The 21,761-nt window shown below is 35.3% G+C and overlaps 14 protein-coding genes and 3 pseudogenes across 17 annotated transcripts, besides 1 other annotated feature; 10 read left to right on the forward strand and 7 right to left on the reverse strand.

Moving 5' to 3' along the window:
• Positions 1–118: 118 nt before the first annotated feature.
• On the reverse strand, positions 119–1,723 carry TVAGG3_0730950 (protein of unknown function, DUF4106 family; the record flags this gene model as incomplete). The annotated part of the gene is made up of 1 exon (XM_051244514.1): positions 119–1,723. A coding segment is annotated over one exon (1,605 nt), but the record flags the coding sequence as incomplete, so codon positions are not given.
• Positions 1,724–1,817: 94 nt separating this feature from the next.
• TVAGG3_0730960 (protein of unknown function, DUF4106 family) lies at positions 1,818–2,425 on the reverse strand (the record flags this gene model as incomplete). Its single annotated transcript, XM_051244515.1, has 1 exon — positions 1,818–2,425. A coding segment is annotated over one exon (608 nt), but the record flags the coding sequence as incomplete, so codon positions are not given.
• A 2,120-nt stretch (positions 2,426–4,545) lies between these two features.
• TVAGG3_0730970 (uncharacterized protein) lies at positions 4,546–5,021 on the forward strand (the record flags this gene model as incomplete). The annotated part of the gene is made up of 1 exon (XM_051244516.1): positions 4,546–4,911. The coding sequence occupies one exon, from the start codon at positions 4,546–4,548 to the stop codon at positions 4,909–4,911; it is 366 nt and encodes a 121-aa protein (XP_051091103.1).
• A 3,996-nt stretch (positions 5,022–9,017) lies between these two features.
• Positions 9,018–21,761: part of a mobile genetic element that runs on past the window's edge.
• TVAGG3_0730990 (protein of unknown function, DUF4106 family) lies at positions 10,087–10,970 on the forward strand (the record flags this gene model as incomplete). The annotated part of the gene is made up of 1 exon (XM_051244517.1): positions 10,087–10,970. A coding segment is annotated over one exon (884 nt), but the record flags the coding sequence as incomplete, so codon positions are not given.
• On the forward strand, positions 11,285–11,695 carry TVAGG3_0731000 (protein of unknown function, DUF4106 family; the record flags this gene model as incomplete). The annotated part of the gene is made up of 1 exon (XM_051244518.1): positions 11,285–11,695. The coding sequence occupies one exon, from the start codon at positions 11,285–11,287 to the stop codon at positions 11,693–11,695; it is 411 nt and encodes a 136-aa protein (XP_051091105.1).
• Positions 13,259–13,651, forward strand: TVAGG3_0731010 (uncharacterized protein; the record flags this gene model as incomplete). Its single annotated transcript, XM_051244519.1, has 1 exon — positions 13,259–13,651. The coding sequence occupies one exon, from the start codon at positions 13,259–13,261 to the stop codon at positions 13,649–13,651; it is 393 nt and encodes a 130-aa protein (XP_051091106.1).
• On the forward strand, positions 13,682–14,171 carry TVAGG3_0731020 (uncharacterized protein; the record flags this gene model as incomplete). Its single annotated transcript, XM_051244520.1, has 1 exon — positions 13,682–14,171. A coding segment is annotated over one exon (490 nt), but the record flags the coding sequence as incomplete, so codon positions are not given.
• Positions 14,392–14,915, forward strand: TVAGG3_0731030 (annotated as a pseudogene). The gene has a single exon. A coding segment is annotated over exon 1 (524 nt).
• TVAGG3_0731040 (uncharacterized protein) lies at positions 14,955–15,299 on the forward strand (the record flags this gene model as incomplete). Its single annotated transcript, XM_051244521.1, has 1 exon — positions 14,955–15,299. One exon carries the CDS (start codon positions 14,955–14,957, stop codon positions 15,297–15,299), a length of 345 nt encoding a protein of 114 aa, XP_051091108.1.
• On the forward strand, positions 15,349–15,768 carry TVAGG3_0731050 (uncharacterized protein; the record flags this gene model as incomplete). Its single annotated transcript, XM_051244522.1, has 1 exon — positions 15,349–15,768. One exon carries the CDS (start codon positions 15,349–15,351, stop codon positions 15,766–15,768), a length of 420 nt encoding a protein of 139 aa, XP_051091109.1.
• On the reverse strand, positions 15,792–16,236 carry TVAGG3_0731060 (annotated as a pseudogene). Its single transcript has one exon. A coding segment is annotated over exon 1 (445 nt).
• TVAGG3_0731070 (protein of unknown function, DUF4106 family) lies at positions 16,698–17,147 on the forward strand (the record flags this gene model as incomplete). Its single annotated transcript, XM_051244523.1, has 1 exon — positions 16,698–17,147. One exon carries the CDS (start codon positions 16,698–16,700, stop codon positions 17,145–17,147), a length of 450 nt encoding a protein of 149 aa, XP_051091110.1.
• Positions 17,365–17,988, reverse strand: TVAGG3_0731080 (KilA, N-terminal/APSES-type HTH, DNA-binding family; the record flags this gene model as incomplete). Its single annotated transcript, XM_051244524.1, has 1 exon — positions 17,365–17,988. A coding segment is annotated over one exon (624 nt), but the record flags the coding sequence as incomplete, so codon positions are not given.
• TVAGG3_0731090 (organellar and viral DNA polymerase type B) lies at positions 18,768–19,178 on the reverse strand (the record flags this gene model as incomplete). The annotated part of the gene is made up of 1 exon (XM_051244525.1): positions 18,768–19,178. One exon carries the CDS (start codon positions 19,176–19,178, stop codon positions 18,768–18,770), a length of 411 nt encoding a protein of 136 aa, XP_051091112.1.
• On the reverse strand, positions 19,676–19,993 carry TVAGG3_0731100 (uncharacterized protein; the record flags this gene model as incomplete). The annotated part of the gene is made up of 1 exon (XM_051244526.1): positions 19,676–19,993. One exon carries the CDS (start codon positions 19,991–19,993, stop codon positions 19,676–19,678), a length of 318 nt encoding a protein of 105 aa, XP_051091113.1.
• TVAGG3_0731110 (uncharacterized protein) lies at positions 20,373–20,747 on the forward strand (the record flags this gene model as incomplete). Its single annotated transcript, XM_051244527.1, has 1 exon — positions 20,373–20,747. A coding segment is annotated over one exon (375 nt), but the record flags the coding sequence as incomplete, so codon positions are not given.
• On the reverse strand, positions 20,883–21,744 carry TVAGG3_0731120 (annotated as a pseudogene). The gene has a single exon. A coding segment is annotated over exon 1 (862 nt).

Raw genomic sequence — 21,761 nt, forward strand, 5'->3', positions numbered from 1 at the left:
CCCATCTCATTGTAGTTCCATAGTCTGCAGAAACAAAAGTAGGTTTGTTTCCATATTGGTTAGGTTCTGAATGAACTTTAAACAATGTTTCATTTCTATATGTTTTGGTGAAATTTAACCTTTTATTTTCACCGAGTTCAGCCAAAGATTGAACGTTATATGGTCGTAAGTAAAAAGGATTGTTGTATTTGCGTACACTTTCTTTCAGTTCTTCCATTCTATGCTGAATATTTTCATCTGATGTTGGAGTCTTTTGTATGTCGGTGAACATTTTTCGATATTCTTCTACTATGTCAGCCGAATTTTTCTTAGACTCTTGGAAAGATTCCATATTCTCCGCATACTCTTGTTGAGGGTCAAGATTTTTCGGCTGTTCCAAATCTTCATCTAGTTCTGTGAAGTTAGTTTCCAAAGGAGGGACTTGTTCGTTTCCTTCAGGCTCTTCTAGCTGTTGTTGCTGAACTATTTCTTCCATGTCTGGTTGTATCTGAACTTCTTCCTGTGGAGTTTCTTGTACCTCATCTGCTGGCATTTCATATATTCCGAGACCGTTTTTAACAAGTTCCCTATTTAAGCCATCCGCATTCATAACCCTTTCTTCTTTCGTTCCGTCTCTATTTTTTACGCGTTTCATGAAGATAGTTGAATTATCATTTATCTCTGACACCAAATATCTCGGAGTAAATTCATCCATGTCATTTGGATGATATGCTATTAAATCATATCCCTTAGCGAGCTTGTATTTTCCAGGTTTGAAATTATATCCCATTTGGTGCTGAACCATAAAGCTAAATAGGTTCGGGTCAGTATTTCCTTCCTTGAACTTTCTAATAGCTTCTTTATATCTGTCACTAAAGTCAAGAGTATCTGGGTAACCATAATTTTCCTTAAGCATTTTTAAGAATTCTTGGTTTCCTTGTTCTCTACTTCTTTTATGTCCTTGCTCTGTTTGTGGTGGTTGTGGTGCAGTGTTTTGAACTGTTGGTTGTTGTGCAGTGTTTTGAACTGTTGGTTGTGGTGCAGTGTTTTGAACTGTTGGTTGTTGTGCAGTGTTTTGAACTGTTGGTTGTTGTGCAGTGTTTTGAACTGTTGGTTGTTGTGTTGGTTGTTGTGTTGGTTTTGGTGCATGCCTGTGTCTGTGTCCATGTGACGATGTAAATGTTTTAGGTAGTCCTGGTGCAGGTGCTTCTCTTGGAGGGTTTGGTGGTATATAAGTTCCACTAGCTAGTATATAAGTTCCACCAGCTGGTATATAAGTTCCACCAGCTGGCACATATGTTCCATCTGCAGCATAATGTCCTACCTGACTTTTCGTTTTTAAGAAAGCATTTACTAGGTCTGTTTTGGTCTGTTGTAACTCTTTTTCTTGACTTTCCACAACAGTTGCTCTAACGGCGTCATAGGCACTTTGAACTGCCTGTCTCGTTGCTGCATCTGTTATTTTCGTCATATTTTGTGCTACTTCTCTTAACTCTTTGTCGAAACCTTCAGACTTCAGTTTCTTTCCAGATGAGAAGTCGTTCACTAGTTTCACCTTACTATGAAGAGCTTCGAAGGCGTTCTTAAAGTCAGCATTCATTAAAGCTTCATTTGAACTGTCTTCATCCGCTTGTATTTTTGTCCTTATTGACCCTATAAGTTGGGCTGCTTTAGCGTTGGCTTGGGCATCTAACCAGTCATTATTAGCTTTTATATATTCTGCGCTTTTCATTGCCTTTTGCATGGCTGCGTCGTTATTTTTACTTTCTTGTGCTAAGTTTTCATACTGTACGGTTTGGTTTTGCAACTGTAAAAGTTTTTCTGCCTTTACATTTGCTTCAACTTCTTTTTTATACTCATCGCTATCCATATATGTCTTCAGGGCTTTTTGTTTTATTTCTTCATCTTTCAGTACTTTATATTGAGTAGTATGGTTTTTCAAATTTATAACATCTTGTTCCATTTTTGCTACTTCTGCTGCTTTTTCTGACACTTTTTTCGCATATTCCTCTGTACTTAGTTCTTTCAGTTGTTCTTCTTTCTTCTTTTTCTCTACGTTTAACTCATTGAGTTTCTTTGTGTGTCTGTCATATTCTAGTTTCTTTTCGTTTTCACTTATTTGTTTCTGTATGTCTATGTTTGACTTTTTGACATATGTTATTTGATTTTTGAGTGAACTCAAATTCATTTGACTTTGAGGGTTATAAGCTGTTCCGTCTGCAGCTCCACCATAGCCTGCCATTTTCGCTAAAAGTGCCGCTCTTAAACCTCCACTCTGTGCACCAATAACTCGGTTTAAAAGCATAGGGTTGCTTGACATTTGTTGCAACATAGTGGGGTCATTCATAATTTGTTGTTGCAACTGTTGTTGTGGTGTTAGTTTTACTATTGGATGTTTCAATGCTCTCTTCCTCTTACGTATATTCTTACGTAGCTTACGTGGCATTTTAAGTGAAGTTAAAAAGCGGTTTTGACGGTTGTTTGTATGACACTTTTTGTTCAGCACAAAAAACTATCCGGTCAAAAGTGTTGTCAGTTTTGTAAAATAACCGTCCTATCTCCGTGCCTATGACGAAGAAATCATGAAAATTCAAGAGGGTAGAAAAGAGGTTAGAAAAGAGGTTAGATCTAACCTTCTACCCTAAATTATATTTTTGGTCATTTACACTCATTACGAAGAAGTCTTGACAAAACATGTACGTTCATGTTTGACAAAACATTTACGAAGAAATCATGACAAATTCAAGAGGGTAGAAAAGAGGTTAGAAAAGAGGTTAGATCTAACCTTCTACCCTAAATTATATTTTTGGTCATTTACACTCATTACGAAGAAGTCTTGACAAAACATGTACGTTCATGTTTGACAAAACATTTACGAAGAAGTCTTGACAAAACATTTACGAAGAAGTCTTGACAAAACATTTACGAAGAAGTCTTGACAAAACATGTACGTTCATGTTTGACAAAACATGAAAACATATATAATTTGTGAAAAGCGACACATTATATATAATGTTTTCGACCCAGAAGACTAACAATTTTTCCGAATAAAAACTTCATTTATTACTAAACATCATCAGGGCTAGAAGGCACGAAGTGCCTGGAAGCCCCACTACCTTTTTTTTTTTTTTTTTTTTTTGGTAATGACTAGATATATTATGCACTTTTGAATTCATACATTTTTTGAAAAAATTGTATTTTCAAAAAAAGATGTTGTTTCAGTATGAACTTGAAGAGAAATTTTAAGGAAAATAAGTTTTGAACGCTTAGATAGGGGTAAAATCAGACTTTATGAGGTATGTTGTATAATTATAGTTTGTGCTGTAATATGTCATGAGATCAGAATATGAAGGGAGTATATATGTGTTATTGTCACATGTATATATGTGAGGATAGCTCAGTAGAGTCTGTAAAATAGTTTAGTAGAAGAAAAAGTTATATAAAGAACAAAAAATTAAAAATAAACATTATTAAGTGAAAACCAAAGTTTACCTATTTTATGTAAGTTTTTGTCTTTGTGGGTTGAGGTATATGACAAAAAAGATTGGATAATGCACTCTTGTCGGTCAAACTTCCGCGTTCAAGTTATGAATGCGGAACATTGTTCCATTCTGGGAGACATGCAGAGGCAATGTCTCCCAGAATGAGACACTGCGACCGACAAGAGTGCACAATACACTCTTGTCGGTCAAACTTCCGCGTTCAAGTTATCAATGCGGAACATTGTTCCATTCTGGGAGACATGCAGAGGCAATGTCTCCCAGAATGAGACACTGCGACCGACAGAGTGCACAATACACTCTTGTCGGTCAAACTTCCGCGTTCAAGTTATCAATGCGGAACATTGTTCCATTCTGGGAGACATGCAGAGGCAATGTCTCCCAGAATGAGACACTGCGACCGACAGGAGTGCACAATACACTCTTGTCGGTCAAACTTCCGCGTTCAAGTTATCAATGCGGAACATTGTTCCATTCTGGGAGACATGCAGAGGCAATGTCTCCCAGAATGAGACACTGCGACCGACAGGAGTGCACAATACACTCTTGTCGGTCAAACTTCCGCGTTCAAGTTATCAATGCGGAACATTGTTCCATTCTGGGAGACATGCAGAGGCAATGTCTCCCAGAATGAGACACTGCGACCGACAGGAGTGCACAATACACTCTTGTCGGTCAAACTTCCGCGTTCAAGTTATCAATGCGGAACATTGTTCCATTCTGGGAGACATGCAGAGGCAATGTCTCCCAGAATGAGACACTGCGACCGACAGGAGTGCACAATACACTCTTGTCGGTCAAACTTCCGCGTTCAAGTTATCAATGCGGAACATTGTTCCATTCTGGGAGACATGCAGAGGCAATGTCTCCCAGAATGAGACACTGCGACCGACAGGAGTGCACAATACACTCTTGTCGGTCAAACTTCCGCGTTCAAGTTATCAATGCGGAACATTGTTCCATTCTGGGAGACATGCAGAGGCAATGTCTCCCAGAATGAGACACTGCGACCGACAGGAGTGCACAATACACTCTTGTCGGTCAAACTTCCGCGTTCAAGTTATCAATGCGGAACATTGTTCCATTCTGGGAGACATGCAGAGGCAATGTCTCCCAGAATGAGACACTGCGACCGACAGGAGTGCACAATACACTCTTGTCGGTCAAACTTCCGCGTTCAAGTTATCAATGCGGAACAGTGTCTCATTCGAGGAGCCCTCGAAAAGAACCTCACATCGACTCTCTCTTTCCGGCATCTTTACCGCATAGAAAACTGCTCGTTCGCAACTTTGTGTGCAATCTAAGAGATGATTGCGGTAAAGATGCCGGGAAGATTGATGCTGCAGCCCCAGGCCGCACTCAGATTTCATCCCGCTACACAATTGTTCATCCAACAACTGTCATAGAGGTTGAAATTTTCGACCAGAAGTGAAACATATCATTTTTAAGACTGCGGCGCGCAAGCAAGTTTGAACCTTTCAAGGGTGATCAGTCCTTTACTCATTTCAAGACCTCTTGTTGCCTGATAAAACGATACTTCCTTCCTTGTGGGCCATTGAAAACCGCCCAAACCGTCACAACTTGCTTCCTAAATTTTATTTGCGGAGTAATTATCATGCATATTTTATCGGATAATAATATCAAAGCTAAATTTCATATTATTTTTTAAAGATATGCATTTTCTGTCTAAATTTATTTTTTCTGTTTCCAATTCACGGAATAATATTCTTACAAGCATATACATAGCTAATATATATCATTTTAATAATAATAAAACCAAAATGATGTATTCTTCATATAGTTATTTAAAATTCGTTAACTAGAATTGTATTCAGAACGAGGCAAAGTTAGGAGATACATAAAAACCAATAACTTGATAAGTGATACCTTTTTTCCTGATATATCTATATGTGTTAATGTCAAACACGATTTGGAAAAATTAATTCTTTAAATCGGCTTAAGAATAAGACCAACATCAAAAGCATGGCTAATAAATTAATAAATCAATGTTTAATTACCGATTCATGCATTTTTTTCAAAATTTCAAATTTCAAATTTTTGTTTCTCCAAAATATTAATTGTTTCCACTAGATTAACAAATAAACAATAAATTGGATTAATGTAATGCCCAATCATTCATTTTAAATTTTAGATTTAAAACAATATTTTTCTCCATATTATTCTAACATGAATCGCTATGATATAAGAAATATATTTTCAATATTGAAATTGAAAAATTCTAAAATTTTTGAAATTCAATTTGAGTGTGATGATCGATAACATATATTTTTTAATTAAAATCTTGTGTCGCTATCATATAAATATACTATTTCTAAATTAAAAATAGAAAAAAAGTACTATTTAATGATGAAATTGCAAATAATATCAATATATATATATTCATGCTGATATATTTTGGGAACAGATTGGCAATCACATAAATAGGATTGTGTTAGTTTGTCATGGATATAAAACAAATTTTCGAGCTAATTGAGCGAATTTAAATCACAAACACTTATATTTTCTATTACAAGGTATATTTGTAATATACAACCAGTAAATAGCTTTCTCTAACTTTTACCAGCTTAGATGATAGCAAATTAGATACGAATTTCATGACCCCTCACCAAATTCCACTAAAACATATACAAATAAAAGTACTAAGTGGGTATCATCTAACCCTAGAATTATAGCTCCTAGGACTCATCCTAGATGGTAGTTCTGGAAAAACACCTGGTTTTTGGAGTTGCAAAAGTTAAAAATTGAGGGTAAAACAAATCAAATTCATTTTCCAAAGTTTTCAAGTCACAAAAAACACAAAGCATGTTTTAGACCATGGTTGAAAAAAAAAAAAAAAAAAAAAAGGTAGTGGGGCCTCCAGGCACTTCGTGCCCTCTAGCCCTGAAGATGTTTAGTATAATGAAGTTTTTTTTTTTCTTGGGATGAGCTTCCAGGCGCGTTGCGCCCTCTAGCCCATAAAAAATTTCTGAGGACGAGCCAGCCGTTGACTTTTTTGTAGAGCACTCAAAATAGTATAACTTTGTCCGGACAAGTAAGGGTCTATCGTCGCTACAGGAAAAGTTACCGGCGTTCCAAGGAAGTATACTTTGAGAAGCCTTTCCCCCCTTATAGAATGAGATCGGACGGTTATTTTACAAAACTGACAACACTTTGACCGAGTAGTTTTTTGTGCTGAACAAAAGTGTCATATAAACATCTGTCAAAAACCGCTTTTTAACTTCACTTAAAATGCCACGTAAGCTACGTAAGAATATACGTAAGAGGAAGAGAGCATTGAAACATCCAATAGTAAAACTGACACCACAACAACAGTTGCAACAACAAATGATGAATGACCCCACTATGTTGCAACAAATGTCAAGCAACCCTATGCTTTTAAACCGAGTTATTGGTGCACAGAGTGGAGGTTTAAGAGCGGCACTTTTAGCGAAAATGGCAGGCTATGGTGGAGCTGCAGACGGAACAGCTTATAACCCTCAAAGTCAAATGAATTTGAGTTCACTCAAAAATCAAATAACAGATGTCAAAAAGTCAAACATAGACATACAGAAACAAATAAGTGAAAACGAAAAGAAACTAGAATATGACAGACACACAAAGAAACTCAATGAGTTAAACGTAGAGAAAAAGAAGAAAGAAGAACAACTGAAAGAACTAAGTACAGAGGAATATGCGAAAAAAGTGTCAGAAAAAGCAGCAGAAGTAGCAAAAATGGAACAAGATGTTATAAATTTGAAAAACCATACTACTCAATATAAAGTACTGAAAGATGAAGAAATAAAACAAAAAGCCCTGAAGACATATATGGATAGCGATGAGTATAAAAAAGAAGTTGAAGCAAATGTAAAGGCAGAAAAACTTTTACAGTTGCAAAACCAAACCGTACAGTATGAAAACTTAGCACAAGAAAGTAAAAATAACGACGCAGCCATGCAAAAGGCAATGAAAAGCGCAGAATATATAAAAGCTAATAATGACTGGTTAGATGCCCAAGCCAACGCTAAAGCAGCCCAACTTATAGGGTCAATAAGGACAAAAATACAAGCGGATGAAGACAGTTCAAATGAAGCTTTAATGAATGCTGACTTTAAGAACGCCTTCGAAGCTCTTCATAGTAAGGTGAAACTAGTGAACGACTTCTCATCTGGAAAGAAACTGAAGTCTGAAGGTTTCGACAAAGAGTTAAGAGAAGTAGCACAAAATATGACGAAAATAACAGATGCAGCAACGAGACAGGCAGTTCAAAGTGCCTATGACGCCGTTAGAGCAACTGTTGTGGAAAGTCAAGAAAAAGAGTTACAACAGACCAAAACAGACCTAGTAAATGCTTTCTTAAAAACGAAAAGTCAGGTAGGACATTATGCTGCAGATGGAACATATGTGCCAGCTGGTGGAACTTATATACCACCAAACCCTCCAAGAGAAGCACCTGCACCAGGACTACCTAAAACATTTACATCGTCACATGGACACAGACACAGGCATGCACCAAAACCAACACAACAACCAACACAACAACCAACAGTTCAAAACACTGCACCACAACCAACAGTTCAAAACACTGCACAGCAACCAACAGTTCAAAACCCTGCACAGCAACCAACAGTTCAAAACCCTGCACAACAACAACCACAAACAGAGCAAGGACATAAAAGAAGTAGAGAACAAGGAAACCAAGAATTCTTAAAAATGCTTAAGGAAGACTATGGTTACCCAGATACTCTTGACTTTAGTGACAGATATAAAGAAGCTATTAGAAAGTTCAAGGAAGGAAATACTGACCCGAACCTATTTAGCTTTATGGTTCAGCACCAAATGGGATATAATTTCAAACCTGGAAAATACAAGCTCGCTAAGGGATATGATTTAATAGCATATCATCCAAATGACATGACTGAATTTACTCCGAGATATTTGGTGTCAGAGCTAAATGATAATTCAACTCTCTTCATGAAACGCGTAAAAAATAGAGACGGAACGAAAGAAGAAAGGTTTATGAGTCCGGATGACTTAGATAGGGAACTTGTTAAAAACGGTCTCGGAATATATGAAATGCCAGCAGATGAGGTACAAGAAACTCCACAGGAAGAAGTTCAGATACAACCAGACATGGAAGAAATAGTTCAGCAACAACAGCTAGAAGAGCCTGAAGGAAACGAACAAGTCCCTCCTTTGGAAACTAACTTCACAGAACTAGATGAAGATTTGGAACAGCCGAAAAATCTTGACCCTCAACAAGTGTATGCGGGGAATATGGAATCTTTCCAAGAGTCTAAGAAAAATTCGGCTGACATAGTAGAAGAATATCGAAAAATGTTCGCCGACATACAAAAGACTCCAACATCAGATGAAAATATTCAGCATAGAATGGAAGAACTGAAAGAAAGTGTACGCAAATACAACAATCCTTTTTACTTACGACCATATAACGTTCAATCTTTGGCTGAACTCGGTGAAAATAAAAGGTTAAATTTCACCAAAACATATAGAAATGAAACATTGTTTAAAGTTCATTCAGAACCTAACCAATATGGAAACAAACCTACTTTTGTTTCTGCAGACTATGGAACTACAATGAGATGGGGTCATAAAGCTAATCCGGATAGGTGGTTCATAAACTTACAACCTCAATTCCAAGAAGTTGTAGACGCAATGGAAGTGAATGGTGAACCAGATATAGCTGGTATTTTCAGCGCGGCTTTAATGCCATTGAAAGATATGAAACATGCAGATATTTTGAACCAGTATGAAATGAACATGGCTGATGGAAATATAACACCTGACGTTCTAGAACATTTATCTCAAAGAACTACACAGAACCATAGAGATGGTATATTTGGTGAAGAGTTTAGAAAGAAAGTTAGGGAGAGAGAAGGAAGAGAACCTATTGTACATGACCTTGCAAACGAAAGTTTGCAAAATGTCATAAAAACTTACTTTGCAGACAATGAACCGAGAAGGGATGAATATTTAAGAAAACTCAAATGGACAGTACCAAATGAAATGTTAGTATTGAAAAACATGTTCCTTGACAAAATAAAACCAACTACAGAAATAAATGACGCAAGACTGAAACATTGGGTAAAAGCTTTCCCATTCACAAAAGATATTATTGGTAACATGGAAAGAAAACCAGAATGGCTACAAAAACATATATTTGGAAACGAGCTTATTCCATATGGACAAGCTCTGTTTGAAGAGCTTGAACCGGAAACTCAGGAAAGAGTCATGCAAACAATACGCGAAGACTCAAATACAAACTATGACAAAATCTTTCTAGGATATAGGTTACCTGAGATGGGCGACCAGAGCCCAAAGGCAAAAAGGACATGGGAAATTTACAACATACTAGGTGAACATGAGGCAAAGATGCAACAACTTGAAGCAGAGGGCAAGTTACCAAAAGCGACACCAAAGAAGAAGAGTAGAACAAAGTGAAAATAGTGAAGAAGTAACTTCATCTAGTGAAAGTAGTGGCAATGAAGGAAAAAGAAGAGTTAAAAACTCAGTCAGGAAGAAAGTAAAGCTTGGTACGAAACAATTATGACAAATAAATCCAACTATTCTATATTTTTACCCATATGAAATGTACGCCGCTCAGAATATAACGCCAACAATTTTGGATGCCATGAACGGAAATGTTTCCGAATGGTATAACGAATGCGACAATGCCATTAGAAGGTCAGAAATAGTTCCTGGAACTTACGAATATACAACTGCTGTTTCTTATGGAAACGTAGGTGAGTTTGGAGAAGGTTCTTCAACAACAGTAGATATTGCTTGCGACAGGTTTCATATTATTTCTATTGACAACTCATTCTTATACGTGGAACAAGACATTGAAATAAAACCTTCTGCCAAGTTGTCTGACAAGAAAGGTTGCAATGGAATTTTCTATGTCGGATACCAATATGCTCCAGAAGTTTTCATGGGATATAAGATATATTCTAACTCTGACTTAGTTCAAACAGTAACATGGGCAAACTATGAATGGTTCGCTTTGAGAAACTCAGTACAACCACAAGCTAGAGAACAAACAGACCAGTATGCAAATATTGAGAAAATAAGAAGACTTGACCCTAACGTTCCAGGAGTTTATGTTAACCTTTCTGGTTCAGATGGAACTGCTGCCACTAAAGTAAAACTGAAACTTAGAGTTCCTTTGTCATCTTTCCTCATCTTCAGGTTTTTAAGATACTTGCCAAACTGGGCAGGAAAAATTTCTATTGAACTTACTCCAAGCAAAAATAACTTAGTCATTGCACCAACACAAGACCCATTCACTCTTACAGACGTAAAGGGAACAAATCAAACGTCATTCGCCGAATTTTGCAAAGGCAAGGTTGACTTAGACTTTGGTTTCTCAAACTTCAACAATGAAGTAAACTATTATTTCAATGCTGCTGGAACTGCTTGGGACCCAGTTAAGTTTACATGCGAAAAATTTGAATGCAAGAGAATAGAAAGCAGACTTGCAGTCTATATGTTGGACCCAGATATTTCAAATGCTTTAGCTGCCAAATATATTGCAGTTCCACTTATGTTCCCTATACACCAAATATCTGTCAAAGACTTTGCAGGTGAAGTTGGAAACCAAAGTGCTGACCCAGGTGCAAGAACAGATATTGCTTTAAACAACTGCAATGAAACATGCAGATACTATGTTTGTACTGTTCAGACGAACTATAAATGACTATTCTTGTTTCTACAACCCCGGTATTAAATATCATATAAACATAGATGGCAAATATTATCCAAGAGAAGAATATTCTACAGTTGAGGATATGAGGTCATACAACTTGACATTAGATGCTATGAACTTTAACAACAACTTCACAACAACCATTAACCCTGAAATGCAAAGTTCTATTATGCCATATGTGAAAGTATGGACTCATACAGGAGGTCAAAAAACTCAATATACAAATGGAGACCGTTCAAACTTTTGGCTTGGCATTCCATTTGCTGACTCAGAAGACTTTATGGGTGGTATTTCAACTGTTGGTACTGTACAAATACAATATACTGGTGACAGAGACGGTCCAGATGAACTGAGAGCAAAGAAGTTTACAAAACCAATAGCACTTTTCACGGAAGATGCTCTTTTGAAGATTCGTTCGATGAAACCTGCTGGGGCTCCTCAGATTGGCATAACGACAGCTTCCATCGAGCAGATTTTGGCAGCAGGTCAGTAAGTTGTTCTTGAACTGACTTCTCTCGTCAAATATTGACAGTACGCCAGTTTTGACATAATATTGTAAGATAAACTTACCTTTAGAAATATCTGTAAGTTTTGAAGTTATATTTTTGTCAACGTCAAGAACTTTCACCATCTCGGTTATACCAACTTTCTTTGCTTTATGAAAATATTTAGGTTCAGCAAAGACTGCTATTCTATAACATTTACCATTGTTTGTATAAAGAACTATTCTGTCAATGTATTTGTATTGTTTGTGTGTGTAAACTTTGTTCTGCTTCAATTCGAAGAGATACTCGAATACGTCCATCTTTTTATTCTAAGTAAAATGTCATTTCCGAAAAATAGAAGCGTAAGTGTTTCAAAAGGTTTAATGGCGGTGGCAGATGTGAAGTTAAATTCACCAACTCAAACAAACAGTCAAAGTGTTATTGTCAATGTCAAAGACAGAGATGTTGAAGTGGGGAAACCATACGAGGACGAAGATGGTATAACAATTGTTCCTGTAAAGAACAACCAACATATCCTGAAGTTAGCAGAGACTTAAGTTCTGTTGCAGATATTCGAAATGACTACCAACAACTGAAAGACAAACTTCAAACTCAGGAGAAGATTTGTCAAGCTTTAAGTATAATGTTAAACTTGGTCGAACACAACCCTGTAAAAGTGAACTCATATGTCATTGCACCTCATGAAGTTTTGAAAGAACTATTGAAACTTTTGACAGAGGCAGACGATATAAACATCAAAGAAATAGAACCCGACATTAGTTGCTGTGGTGTTTCATATAATGTCATTGACAAGATATACGTTATGAAAGGAGGTGAAACGTTGAACTTAAAGTATAGTTTCCCAGACGTTATAAAAATATTTGACGACCACAACATTTCATTAAAATTTATTTGCTAAGTAAAAATGTCAAAACTTCTTGAAAGATGTTTGAAGAAAAATAATATAGACTTTATTTCATGTAAAGGACTTTACACACTTTTGAACGATATGAAAGACCCTGTTTTGTTTGTTCGTGTAGACAAAGGAAAGTTCTATGTCTTTACAAAATATTTGAACTTCTTAGACAGAGAACTTCAAGAAACGCCATGTGAAAGTTTAGATGAAGTTCTTCTCCACTTTCAGAAAAACTTTTAAATATATATAAATGGCAGAAGACATAATGGTTTATACTATTACGACTAAAAACCCTGAGTCATATAATTCTATAACAACAAACTTACAAAGTCCTCAAGGACGATATTGTAAACTAACCTTAAACACAATGACGACTAAAGCCTGTTTTGCTCTTTTGACACCAGAAGACTTTATTGTTGTGAATGGTAAAAAATACTCCTTTGAAGATACTTACTCAGATATACCACCAACAGGTTTTGTTGACTTATTTAATACTTTAAGTACGGGTGTAACATGTGCTGCAACTAGAGCAGGTTTCATTATGTTTGGATGTCCGACTGAGTTTACTATAAACGATATGAGCTATAATACAAAACTTATTTCTGGTTTTTACTACCAACAGTTTCCTATAACAGGAAAAGGTGTCATACAAGGAATGTCTATTCCATTGACATTAAGCACACCAATCTTATATATTGTTTCAAACTTAGGTTCAAAGTGTTATTCGAATGTCGACAGAAACTATTATGACCAAAAGATACTTATGCGTATAAACAATACTTTCTCTGCTGGTTTGCCTATTGTTCATTCGAATGCAGAATTTTCAACCTTAGTGAACTCAAACACTTTGGCAAGTATAACGTTGACATTAGTTGACGCAAACTTTGTTCCTGTAAAACTTTTATGTCCTATGTATTTGTCAATGACGGCAGAAAGTTTCGAATTGGAAGATGCAACTGGTGAAAGTATTGTATTACAAGAACAACTTCAACAACAAATAGCTCAAGAACAACAAATGCAACAAATGGAACAACAAAGTCAAGAATAAAAAAATAATATTTTTTTTATTTTTATAAAAATGTACAGAATAGATGTTTCAGATTTTTATGACTTCCAAGCATTCAGAAATATGTGTCCATTTCGAGACTATAACAAAGCAGTCGAGAATTTGAAACGTTTAGTCATTTATGTCGACTCTGCCCCAGAATGTTATGTTATGAAAGAATGGGATGTAGTCTTTAACAAACCAAGAGCAACAATAGTTTCAGAACAAGAATGTAGACAGAAACTTAAGAAAATAAAAGTTGTACAAGTTGGAATGAAGATGTTAGATGCTTGGGATATCTTATTGTCAAAGTTAGAAGATTTTTCAGTTCGAGGTATAAAGTTCTATACACCTTCTCCAAACTTCTATTCTATCTTCACTGGATATAAATACGAACAAGTAGAATGGAAAGAAAATATTATAGAAGCTTGGTTAGACCATGTCAAAGAAATTATATGCAATGGAAACGAAAGAGTCTATGAGTATATCTTATGTTGGTTTGCAAACATCTTACAACATCCAAGTGCTAAAAAGAAACTGCTCTCATTATAATTGGAAAAAAGGAACTGGTAAGAACACATTCTTTACAGATATTTTGTGCAAACTGTTAGAAGGTTATTCGAACCCGAATATGACAAACTTAGAAAACATCTGTGGCAAGTTTAACTCCTCAATAGAGAATATGAAACTTATAGTTTGCAATGAACTTCAAAGTATAGATACAACAAAAGTTTTAAACTCAGATGCTTTGAAGAGTCTTATAACAGATAAAGTTGGAGTTGTTGAAAGAAAATATAAAGACCAAAGAGTTTGTGAAAATGTTGCAAACTTCATTATGGTTTCAAACAATGCTGTTCCGATGAAGTTAGAAAGTTCTGACAGAAGATATGTAGTTGTCAGAACGTCAGATTCTCATATGCAAGATACAGAATATTTTGACGACTTAGCAGAAACTTTGACATCTGACTTTTACAACCACTTGTTCTCATATTTCATGACATTAGATATTTCTAAGTTCAATCCAAGACAAATTCCACATACCGAAGAGAGACAAACATTGTTAGAAGCAAACAAGAGTGTATATGAACTGTTCGTAGATGAAACTGACTTTGTGTCATTAGATGAAAGGTCATTGTACGATTCGTATAAACAATATTGTCAAGAATATGGTTATATGACAGCGTCTAAACGAACATTCTTGGCAAATGTCAAAAGTCTTTTAGACGTACAGAATGGTGTATATACAAAGAAAAATTTTTCTGAGTAAATTTAAAAAAAAAATATATTTTTTTATCCGATAGAAAAGATGACAGAAAAATTAACTTTTTACATAGCGCCAGACCCTTCTTGCCCACATCTTTTTAAGCCACAATATATAGACATAGAACTAAATAGAGAAAGCGAAATTCCACAAACAGAAGAAAGCGAAATTCCACAAACAGAAGAAACATATAGAGACCTAGATAACGAAAATGGATATGCGCTATTCTGGTTAGATTGTCCTTATGAAATGTATGAAAAAAAGGCTTTATATGAAGAATATAGAAAATATTGTCATGAAAACGATATAAGACCAAGCTCTAGAGAAAAATTCTATGCTGGTATAAAACATCTTTTCGAAGTTCGGAATGGCAAATATAGAAAGAAATAATTTTTCTGAGTAAATTTTAAAAAAAATATTTTTTTATCCGATAGAAAAGATGACAAAATTCATCTCAGTAAACAAGTACATATCAGGACTTAAAGAAGAACTAGACCCATTCACATATTTGAATGTTTACTTCTACCATTTTGAAAAGTCTTCATTCAGCAAAGTTTGTAACATCGAACCAGTTAAGTTTGCTATTGTGACTAAAAATGGTGCGAAATTTGAAGACTTAGACATAGAAGGTTTGTTAACAGTCAAAGAAAGTTTTGACAGAAGGTTCTCAAACCTTAAAGAAGGCAAAGCATACAAACTTGTTATACCTTATGAACCAAAGAAAGCAGACGACTATGAATATTATGAGTCTAAGATAGTTGAAGTTCAAGGTAAATTGGGTAAAAAGATTTTAGAGTCTAAGCCAGTGTTTGCTCCTAAAGAGGAAGAGAACATTGACATTGACCCAGAAATGTTCTAAAAATAAAATTTTATTTTTACATGTCAAATTTCTTTTTCTCTGGAACTGGTTCAGGTTCTTTCTTCTCTTCTTCTACTTTCTTTTCTTTCTTTTCTTTCTTCTTCTTTTCTGGTGGAGTTATGTCAAATTTCTCCGAACCATATTTATGTAAAAGTTCTTTGTCCTTTAATAGCTCTTCTATTCTGTTTTCTATTTCATCTTCAAGAACAGCGCATGTGTCTTCTTTGCATTCTAAGAACTTTTGTTGGACTTCATCTTTCCAATCGGTGTCATCTCTGTCAACAAGTCTGTCATTGACAAATTTTAAGACTGCTCTGCTTAATGTTTTATGGTTCTTGTCATATTCCCAGAAACAGAACTTAGAACAAATTCACCTTTCTTGTTTACACTATGTAAGATTTTATGGTCGACAGATGTTTTGCTGTCAAAAAGTTTGTCTCGAATATAGATAGCGAAATCGCTAGACATTTTCTAAAAGATAAAAATTTTAATTTTTCTAAAAATATGTTAGAAAAAAAGTTTGCTGACATTGACAAGAAATTTGAGAATGTTTTAAATAAGAACAGAGGAAGTTAGAAAATGCTCAGATAAAGCCTATACATGACAAGTTCTTATTTGCTCAGAATGGTATAACAGGTCTAATTGCACCACCTGGGTCTGGTAAGACTTTCACTTATCTTAAAATGGCTGCACAACAACAAGAACTAGATGAGAAGAACCCATTCTATGAGTTAGTTGTTATTTGTAGTACTTCTGGTCAATTTGACCAAACCGTCAATTCGTTCAAAGATATTATAAAGAAGTCTAAGTTAGTATGTATAAAAGACTCTGAGTTGTTAGATTGGATAAAGAAGTACCAAAGAAGAGTTTTGAAGTATAATGCTATAAATGAGTATATAAATTCTAAGTTTAAAGACCCAAATGAGGAAATGCAGAGAATATTAGAGAAGAAACACTTCAGAAACAAACAGAAAGAGATAGAATACATTTCGAAGAAATTGCAATCTTACGATTGGAAGACATACCCTCATAGGTGTCTTCTTATCTTAGATGATTTCGCCTCTCATCCTTTGTTAAAGAATAGAGAACAAGATATGTGTCGAATTCTTAAGAAGCTCAGACACTTTAACATTTCAGTCGTAATATGTGTACAGACAGCAAAGAGTTTAAGTAAGGATGTTAAAAGAATACTTACTGACATTATACTTTTCCCCGGATTGTCCGAAGACGATTTCATGGAACTTATGAAAGAGTCCATGGCAGGTAAGTTTGACAGACATGAACTATGGGAGAAGTACAAAGTCATACAAGACCCTCATACTTCTTTCAGAATTCATATCTACGCAAACAAAGTTCAAATTGTAAAAAGTCAAGCTTGAAAAATAAAGAGTTCATCTACCCTACTTGTTTGAAGTTGTCAAAATACTCTGTTATTTTTTCCTTCAGTAGCGGTAAGTCTTCTTTGAAGGTAAGTATTGTACAACCTTTCATATCATAGTGTGTTTGAGGTAACGTATCTTGAACTATTTGTTTCACATCTTCATTCGGTGTCATTGAAATCGGTAAGTTTTCGCGATAGAACCAATTTCTGTCAGATTTGTAAATCTTAGCAAGGTCGTAAAAGCTTTTGTTGTTTCTTCTGACTAAATGCAACATAACCATATCTTTATCTTCTTCATTTTCCATCTCTTCAGTATAAATCATATACTTATAGTTCTTTTCCTTTCCTTTTGGTACCGAACGTGGTATTCTTTTCTGAATGCTTTTGTCTTTTGCTTCAATGACTTCATCTTTTGCTTGAAGTTTCTTTTCCATCTCTTCACGTTCTTGTCTATGAATTTCGTCAAGAAGTCTGTAAACATGCCATGCATAACGAGGAGAAGCCCACATTGCAACTGCATTTACTAAAAGTCTATGTACATAATATCCTCTTAAATTTATTGGCAAATTTTTACGATTTTCATGTGTTTTATGCAAGACCGAAAAAAGTCGGTCTAGAGAAATTTCACTCAAAAGTTCTTGTGTGCTTTGGTTTTTGAACCAGTCGTCTGCGTGTTTAGTGTCTGGAGCAAAACATGCTGTCAAAATACTTTGCATTTGGTACATATCGTCTTTGACCGAACGAATGAGACGGAGTTGTTTGTTAAACTGTATGTACTCATATTCTTCATTTATGGCTTCATGAACGATAGCAGTTGTTGTGTTCTCTGATGTTGACATATCTGTCCTTACATACAAAATAAAAAAATAAATAAAAATAAAACTAACTTTATTTTTTCTATCTTAAGGAAATTCATGATTTTCATAGAGTTTTGGCGACCCAGATAAAAGTCGGTCTCGCTGTGCTTCACTGTTTTCATAGAGTTTTGGCGACTAAGGTTTCTTACCTACTCGCTGTTCTTCACTGTTTTCATACGGAATTCAGCAAAAATATATTTTATGTTAGCATGTTAGATCTAACACGTTTTCTAACACGTTTTCTCACAAGCGTTTTACATGGTAAACGTTATGAATTCGTGAGACTCTAAACAGTTTTGTAGCCTCTATTTCTTCTTTTAGTACATCGAATGTTTTAACAATGCCGAAAGTTTCTTTATATTTCTTCTTGACGTCAGATAGAAGGAAATCTTCTGCTGTTGGATAGTTTTTGTCAAGACTTCATTGTAAATGACCAAAAATATATTTTATGTTAGCATGTTAGATCTAACACGTTTTCTAACACGTTTTCTCACAAGCGTTTTACATGGTAAACGTTATTTTTACATTATGACACGAAGTGAACGTTGACACTTCGTCAAAAAAATCCCTGAAATCATATCTTTTATACAAAAAAATGAAAAAAATGACACTTTTTCATTAGATAACTGTTATTTTTTGACGAAGTGAAGAGTAACACTTCGTCAAAAAAATCCCTGAAATCATATCTTACATACAAAAAAATACAAAAAATGACACTAACTTTATTTTCTGACTTTCACAAAAGACCAAAAATAAACGCTTTACATGTATTTTTCAGCAACTTCGTCAAATAATTTTATAGCTTTATCTATCTCATCTACTTCAAACGTTTCTTTACCTTTTATGGGAGCACCATACATTTTCTCAAACTTTTCGAGTAGTTCTGTTTCAGCAGCTCTCATATCATTAGCAAACACAACCTTGACTATATTGACTGTACTGTCATATCTTTGAGTTATATTATATGTTCTTCCTATCTTATATCTCTTTGTATTGAAGTCCTTCGGTTTCTGAACGATGTAAAGTAAGCCTTCACTGCAACGTTCCGTATCGAATGAACCATATGTTATGAAGTTATATCCAACAACTGGGTCTAACCATAACAAAACTATTGGTATAAGACTTTTGTCTATAAGATATGCTCTTGTTCCATGAAATGCTACCGATATCATAAGCTCAGGATTTCTTGTCAAAATTTTCTGACTAGAAGCAATTTTAACCCAGTCCTTCGGTCTCTTTCCAGATGGAGATAAAATGTCTGACAAAGAATATTTGTTGTATTTCTTTGAGTATCTTACGTTTAAATCACCAATTCTAACCACTTTGGTGTCATTGTCTATCTTTTTAACTGTTTCAAACTCATTGTTTGACATATATGTCTTTACATACAAAATAAAAAAATAAATAAAAATAAAACTAATTTTATTTTTTCTATCTTAAGGAAATTCATGAAAATTCAAGAGGTGAAAAAAGAGGTGAGATCTCACCATCTACCCTAAATTATATTTTTGGGTCCTTTACGCTCATTACGATGAAGAAGTCTTGACAAAACATTTACGAAGAAGTCTTGACAAAACATTTACGATGAAATCATGACAAAACATTTACGAAGAAGTCATGAAAATTCAAGAGGTGAAAAAACAGGTGAGATCTAACATGTTAACATAAATTATATTTTTTGGTCCGGGAACAACTTTCTCTCAATAGGGGCTGTAGCGTACTCTTTGCGTAAGCGGTTCAGACCTTCTTCGAACTCTTGGTCTCTCTTCGATTTGGATTGAGATTGGAATTGCTGGAACATCCAAGGGTTGGGGCAGTAAGGCATAGGCAGAGGAGGGTAGTTCGGGAAGCCTTGTGGTGGGTAGTAACCTTGAGGTGGAAATTGGTAGTAATTTGGTGGAGGTACTTGCTGGAACTGAGGTGCAGGGGCTGGTTCTTTAGGTTCCTCTGGTTTGGGAATGGACTGGGTTGGTGGGACGTGAGACATTCGTTTGTGTCCTGTTGGAAGGAAAAACTTTTCCTGTTGGAAGGAAAAACTTTTCCTGTTGGAAGGAAAAACTTTTCCTGTCGGAAGGAAAAACTTTTCCTGTTGGAAGGAAAAACTTTTCCTGTTGGAAGGAAAAACTTTTCCAGTTGTCGGGAAAATTTTTTCCAGTTGTCGGGAAAATTTTTTCCTGTCGGAAGGAAAAACTTTTTCTGAAGTTCGACCAAAAAGTTCTCAATTTTCGAAAATTTGAATGGTTTACGGACGGACAACTGGAAAATTTTTTCTTGTCGGAAGGAAAAATTTTTTCTTTTGTCCGGAAAATTTTTTCCAGTTGTCGGGAAAATTTTTTCCAGTTGTCGGGAAAAACTTTTCCTGTCGGAAGGAAGGACTCGGAATGCCAGAAGGATTTGACGAGGCAGTTTACCTAATTGAAATTAACAACTGCGTAAAAGACTACTTGCGCAAGGTCATGAAGCCCAAGGTCAAGTTCACCACTATTTCTGGAAGGGCTGTCTTGAATCTCGAGACTTCGACTGGAATTCCAATTCAAATACCAGAAAACACTCCTTTCGACGACATAAAGGACGCCAAAAGAGAAGCTCTTGTTAAGTTCCTAAACAAACGTCCTTGGATAAAAATACCAAACAAGGAGAACCCCCTACCCCATATGAAATTGGCAATTCAGTCTCTCCTTCACTTCTCGGGTCAGCCATTCTACATAACCTGTGAAGGCGACATCCAACCAGTTCAGTAAACCTTAACGTTTAACTTCACTTTTTTATGTTTTTTGTGAAAGTTTTAAAATTCATGATTTTCGAGAGTTTTAGACCATGTTAGAAAAAATGTTAGAAAACATGTTAGATCTAACATGCTACCCTAAAAGTATTTTTCAATACTTTTTCAGCACTTTTCCGTAGTTATATATGAAAGACAATTCGAGATAAAAGTCATAGTACAATGGAATAATATGTTGCACACCATTTGTTGTGAACCAAACTTGAAAGTCAGAGAAACTGTTACTAGGTGGTTCGTAGAATTTAGAAGCAAAGTCATAAAAGTCCTTACCAATACATAGAAAACTATTGTTGCTTGAACTGAAACTTGCATGACACATAACATTTTGAGGGTCAAACACGTTTCTATAAACTGTCAAATCTGCTGGTGGAAGTATAAATTGAAATGGACCATCTGGTGGTAATGGTTCGTTCTGGTTTAGTAACCGAAGAAATTGTGCCCAAGAACGTTTGTCTACTTTCCAAAATAAAAACTCTGTATCTCTTGGAGGTTAATTTCAATCTTTTGAAATGAAACGGTGGAGTTCATCTTGTCATATTCTAGTTTCAGATAGTATGTTCCATTTAGTAAAGAGTCGTATTTTTCTTGAAATTCCCAATAATATTTGTTCATTTGAGTTTGAAAGTCATTTAGAGTTTTCTCAAGACTTTCGTCTGAACGAACTGTAAAGATTCTCATTTCGTCAAATTTGTCTATTAGACCATCAGAACCTTTATACTGCCCATGAAAATATACTGCGAAACATAAATGCGTTAGTTCTATTTGAAAACAAAAACTCTTCTAAATCCTATTGCCTTTGCATCTGAAGGACTTTGAAGCCAACGAATTGGATAGTCAAACCTGTATGTTCGGGATGAAATTTCTTCATCTGAAATAGTCCTACCAGCATTTGTAAAGATATAGTCTAACGGTTTTGTATCTGCTACTTTTGTTCTTTGTTTTTCAACCTGAAGCATTTAATATATGTAAAAAT

Source organism: Trichomonas vaginalis, chromosome III (assembly GCF_026262505.1).
Source record: "Trichomonas vaginalis G3 chromosome III, whole genome shotgun sequence".
Lineage (NCBI taxonomy): Eukaryota > Parabasalia > Trichomonadida > Trichomonadidae > Trichomonas > Trichomonas vaginalis.